Below are 5335 nucleotides of genomic sequence, written 5' to 3'. Positions count from 1 at the left end.
ATATATAAAATAACCCTATGTTCTGTGACGTATATATAGCCAAAATTGATTAAAAAAACAAAAAGATCAGAGCATGTTCGGATCAAAGTAATCATATCATGGCGACCCCACAGTTATAACATTTTATAACCAAATTGTATTACCTCCTGCCACGCCCCCCTCATAAATCCTTCGGCTCCACACCTTTCAATCAAGACACTATACAGTACAATATTCCCAAGCCAAGCCTCATCTGTATCCCCCCTCTCCCCAATATTTGTGTGTGTGTGTGTGTGTGTGTGTGTGTGTGTGTGTGTGTGTGTGTGTGTGTGTGTGTGTGTGTGTGTGTGTCTGTGTGTGTGTGTGTGTGCGTGCGTGCGAGGCAGGGACAGGACGAACGCAGTGTGAGTTACATGCCAGTCATTGTCTTGTCTCTCGCTTTCTTTTGCTCAATCTCTTTATTCATCAATCTCATACAGTGTTTACCATGACAACCACAGTGACAGGCAATAGTGATGATGATGGTGAAAAAGAAGCTGATGATGATGTGGATGAAGAAAAGCAAAAGGTCCTGAGGTGTTTTCATAGTTCTGCGACCAGCCTCTGGGAGGAGTCGCGGATGTATTCTTCCATGGTACTGTTTTTCTCAGCTCTGTTATTCCCTCTATCTTTCTTTCTTTCAATTTGTTTTTTTTCTGTTTTTTTCTTTTGTGCCATGAACATGTAACGTCGTCAGTAAGCACCTGAGGACCGGCCCAGAATCCTGCCTTGACTAGCCTGATTAGTGGAACTGGGAGGGGCAAGGGAGAGGAGGTGTAGGAGAGGGGAGAGAAGAGTGGGAAGAGGAGTAGGAAGTAGAACAAGAAGAAGAAGAAGAAGGAGTGGAGGAGTAGAAGAGGAGGGATGAAGGTGGTTCCTGCTCAGTGCTGAATCCTCCTGATGGACTGGATCTGAGGGGTCTGGGCATGGGAGCCAAACTCACGGTAACACTTGTACTCTCCTCCGTGGCAGTCACACTCCATGATGTACTGGTGGCCACGGTAGCCGGGGAACTGGTAGCACACGAAGCTACAGGGAGAGACGAGAGCAGGCCAATCAGATACACTGTTACTGTGAGGTGAGTCTGTGCTAGAAATGTACTAGCAGTAGTAGCACGAGTTGTAGAAGCAGTCATTATTAGTAGTGGAGATTGGTCTGGGTCGGTAGTGTACAAGTAGTAGTAGAGTAGTAGTAGTCGGCGGCAATTGTGTACAGAAGTAGCAGTGGTAGTATATTTAGTATGAAGTGGCAGTGTCCCTGTCATGGCATTAGTATACTTACGCTCCGCTCTGGATGAGCATGGATCCAACCTCATTGTTGAACCAGCCCATGGCCTGCAGGGAGGGGTAGTCATCACACATCTCAAACTGGCGGCCAATCATGTTCTCCTTCTCATAGATGGTTATGCGGGACTCCTTGTGGCTCTGATAGAGATGGAGAGAAGGATATAGATAGAGAAAAGAGGGATGTGAGAGCGATGAGCAATAGAGAGATGATGGGATGAAAAGAGAGAGATATTTTAACACACAGTTTACATTCTTATAGTATTTCATATATTGTTATTGATAATTGAATGTATCATAAGGTTATACAATGTTATGCAGTGTAAATATAATCTGGTAACATTGGCATGGCATTATGATGGGATGTTATGTTCATTATGTAGTAAAGTAAAAATATTGAATTTAATGTATTGTAGATACTGTTGATAATGTTGCCATGATAATGTGATGATCTGTGATAATGTGGAGTGACTCACAGCGGAGCAGATGGGTCTGAAGGAGATCATCCTCTCGATGCGGTAGGAGTTGCTGCCACTGTAGGCCTCGAAACGGGGGTAGTCTCCCTTCTCCAGGACAAACTGCTGGCCACTGAAACTGGAGTGCTCATAACCCACCCAACTAGAGGGAGGGAGAGAAAGGGAGATGGAAAGAGGGAGATAGTGATGGAGGGAGATGGAATGAGAGAGAGGGCGATGTAGCGAGACAAAGGAAGGTAGGGAGAGGGAGGTAAAGAGAAAAGAGTGAGATTGAAATCAAGGAAGGAAAGACAGTGATGGATGGAGAGAGAATTGAAGGAAGAGATGAATAAGGAGAGAGAGTGATTAGTTAGTGCCCACTGTAAAGGGTTTTGGGACTACTTACGCTCCACACTCAACCTTCAGGGATCGGATGTTCTCCATGCCACACTCCATGATGTTTTGGCAGCATGCGGTGAACTCCATACGTTTTCCCTGGAAGTACTCCTGGTCGTACACTGTGATCTTCCATGGGCCCATGGGCATGGTATTCATAGGTTTGGTCAGAGCCATTATGTCCTTCTGTCTCAGTGCTGACCTGGAGAGAGAGAGGAGGGAGGGAGACGAGGAGGTGAGTTAAAACAAATAAACATCATCATCCATACTTACATTCTTCTCTAAGCATGTCTCTGCACATAGACATTAATCACTGTATAAAAACATAGAAGCTCTCACGGAAATAGTCTGATTTACATATAAATAATTCAGTTAATTCTTGACAAAACATATTTTTAGGACGTCTACACCAAGAAATCCCACCCTGTCTTGAAGCTCGCATAGCCTCTGGTCCACTGACCTGTAGCTACAGAACAACACAGTTCATTGAATCATGAGGTAAAGCCTTAGACAGATGCCTGACCAGCCCTATTAAATAAACAGAGTGATCTATGCATAATGACCAGTCATTCATACCTCTCCACTGAAACTCCCTGTCATCAGAGCCTCAATGGTTGTCAGACTATTTTATACCACGATCCACCTAAACTGAAGCCTTTCAAATAGTAATATTGTAATCCTCCAAATAAAACAAAACAAAATGTATCTTGATACTAACAAGTCTTCAGTGAGAACTCCCAGTCACCACCTACCACTGGTTCCAGACACATCATTTGGGAACACTACCCTGTAGTCCCGTTCTAACTGCCCCGCGAAGCTCTATCACACAGACAAACAGAAGTCTATGGGCCGGCTTCCGGGACATAGATCAAGCCTGAAGCCTAGCGTCCAGTACTAAAAAACATGGTCAACGGAGAATCTCCGATAAAACAGCTTTATAGTTCATGTTTTTTTTTAAAAGCTATGTGTCAAAGCCCATCAGATCTATCCAAACAGATAGGACTAAATTAAGTATGTTAGATAAACATGGAGCTATGTGCTAGCAGACCTACCTAAAACGTAAGCTGTGTGTGTCACAGGGTTCCACTGAGCGGTCTGCCAGAGAGGTGTGTGTGTGGGTATATATACATCCCGGGGCCTGGGGCTAGGGGGTCAGCCACACCCGATTCACTGTCAGCACTTTGCTTTGGGATCCATTGTTACTGAGCCTGAACCTGCCTGAGATGGGGTTAACACACATACATATGCATACATGGCCGTATGCAGGCGCACACACAGAAATAATTAAGGCAGGTCTTTATACCTTAAGAGTGTACATATATGGATTAATTGTGTATTCAGTAAATGGACATGCACACACACACACACACATTTGCTCACAGAGACACACTTACAGACACATACAGTCACACCACTGTAGATACAGGTGGGGGAGGGGGGGCAACTCAATATTAGGAAGATGTTGCTAATGTTTGGTATACTCAGTGTATAAAAAAATATGATTATGATATATGATATAGTTTGGGTCCTGGATGCTGATTGATTGAAACAGCATTTCAGCTGTGTATATATCAGACAATAAAACATGGGTATGAAACAAATAATACTTGTTTACTGTTCTATTGATGTTGGTAACCAATTTATAATAGCAAAAGTATTTGCGTCGGACAGCCCTTAGCCTTGGTATATTGGCCATTATAAACTGGGTGGTTCGAGGCCTGAATGCTCATTGGCTGACAGCCGTGGTATATCAGACCGTATACCACGGGTATGACAAAACATTTATTTTTACTGCTCTAATTACATTGGTAACCAGTTTATAATAGCAATAAAGCACCTTGGGGGTTTGTGGAATATGGCTTGGTTTGTGGAATATGGCCAATATACCACAGATAAGGGCTGTATCCAGGCACTTCGCGTTGCGTCGTGCGTAAGAACAGTCCTTAGCCGTGGTATATGGGCCATATACCACACCCCCTCGGGCCTTATTGCTTAAGTAACTAACTCTTTATTATGATAAGTGTAATATAACTTTACTTACTATGCATTTTTATCTCAGTGTAACAGTGTTGGTCAAAAATACACTTTATCGGTAATTTGTGAATGACATAACTGATCAGTATTTTGGTAATAGTAGAAGGACATTTGTTAGGATGAGGGGGCAGTGGTACAATGCCAGGGGGGTAATGAGGGAGCAATATAACCCTGGTCTCTGCCATGGAGGATAAAGGTTGGGTAGATCTATGCACTGGTAAAGTCTGGTACAGTTTACTGGTACTGGCTGGTTATTTCTGATCTAGTGAGAATGGACCATGATTTAATAACATATCAGATGTGGGGGTGGTATAAAAGAGAGAGAAAAAGAAGAGCTCTTGTTGCCATGGATACAGAGAGAAAAAGAAGAGCTCTTGTTACCATGGATACACAGAGAAAAAGAAGAGCTCTTGTTAACATGGATACAGAGAGAAAAAGAAGAGCTCTTGTTGCCATGGATATAGAGAAAAAAAGAAGAGCTCTTGTTGCCATGGATACAGAGAGAAAAATAAGAGCTATTGTTGCCATGGACACAGAGAAAAAGAAGAGCTCTTGTTGCCTTGGATACAGAGAAAAAGAAGAGCTCTTGTTGCCATGGATACAGAGAGAAAAATAAGAGCTATTGTTGCCATGGATACAGAGAGAAAAAGAAGAGCTCTTCTTGCCATGGATACAGAGAGAAAAATAGCTTTGTTCTTCTCTGGAGAATGTTGACATTTTTGGATGAGATTCAGAAGAGTTGTTTGTCAATGTTACTCACTGTTCACATAGGCATTGTTCATTTGTTTGTGTTCTAAAGTAGTGCATAGTTAAGTATGTAGCAAATTATTTACAGTAGCATCAACATTTCAGTCGTATTCAAGATTCTTCCTAGATGTATTTTGTTTGTGTCTATATGCTTGTGTATGTACCCTCTCTGTCCTAAGTAAATGCACGGATGTGCTGAAAGCAGTGACAAATTGTGTCTTGGACTAGTTTCTAGAAAGCATGCATTTACCAATATGCTGGAGGCAGAGCAATTTTCCATCTCCTTTTTACAATCAATCTAAATGAACATGAATTGTGGAACTGTCATTATTTCCATGTACAGTACGGTGTACATCCACACTTAAGGCAAAGCAGGCACGCTCTGTCTGGTACAATGGGAGA

The 5335-nt window shown here is 42.6% G+C and overlaps 1 protein-coding gene across 1 annotated transcript; it reads right to left on the bottom strand.

The window, feature by feature from the left end:
• Window positions 1-418: 418 nt before the first annotated feature.
• Window positions 419-3256, bottom strand: LOC110491287 (beta-crystallin A1). The gene is made up of 5 exons (XM_021564639.3): window positions 3205-3256; window positions 2163-2354; window positions 1778-1919; window positions 1300-1442; window positions 419-1047 (listed from the first exon to the last, which is right to left on the bottom strand). Exons 2-5 carry the CDS (start codon window positions 2327-2329, stop codon window positions 900-902), a joined length of 600 nt encoding a protein of 199 aa, XP_021420314.3. The 5' UTR covers window positions 2330-2354; window positions 3205-3256; the 3' UTR covers window positions 419-899.
• Between the last annotated feature and the right edge of the window lie 2079 nt (window positions 3257-5335).

This window comes from Oncorhynchus mykiss, chromosome 2, assembly GCF_057628025.1.
Source record: "Oncorhynchus mykiss isolate SJ-2025 chromosome 2, ASM5762802v1, whole genome shotgun sequence".
Lineage (NCBI taxonomy): Eukaryota > Metazoa > Chordata > Actinopteri > Salmoniformes > Salmonidae > Oncorhynchus > Oncorhynchus mykiss.
The sequence above is the reverse complement of the archived record's forward strand: the minus strand, read 5'-3'. Positions and strand labels throughout refer to the sequence as shown.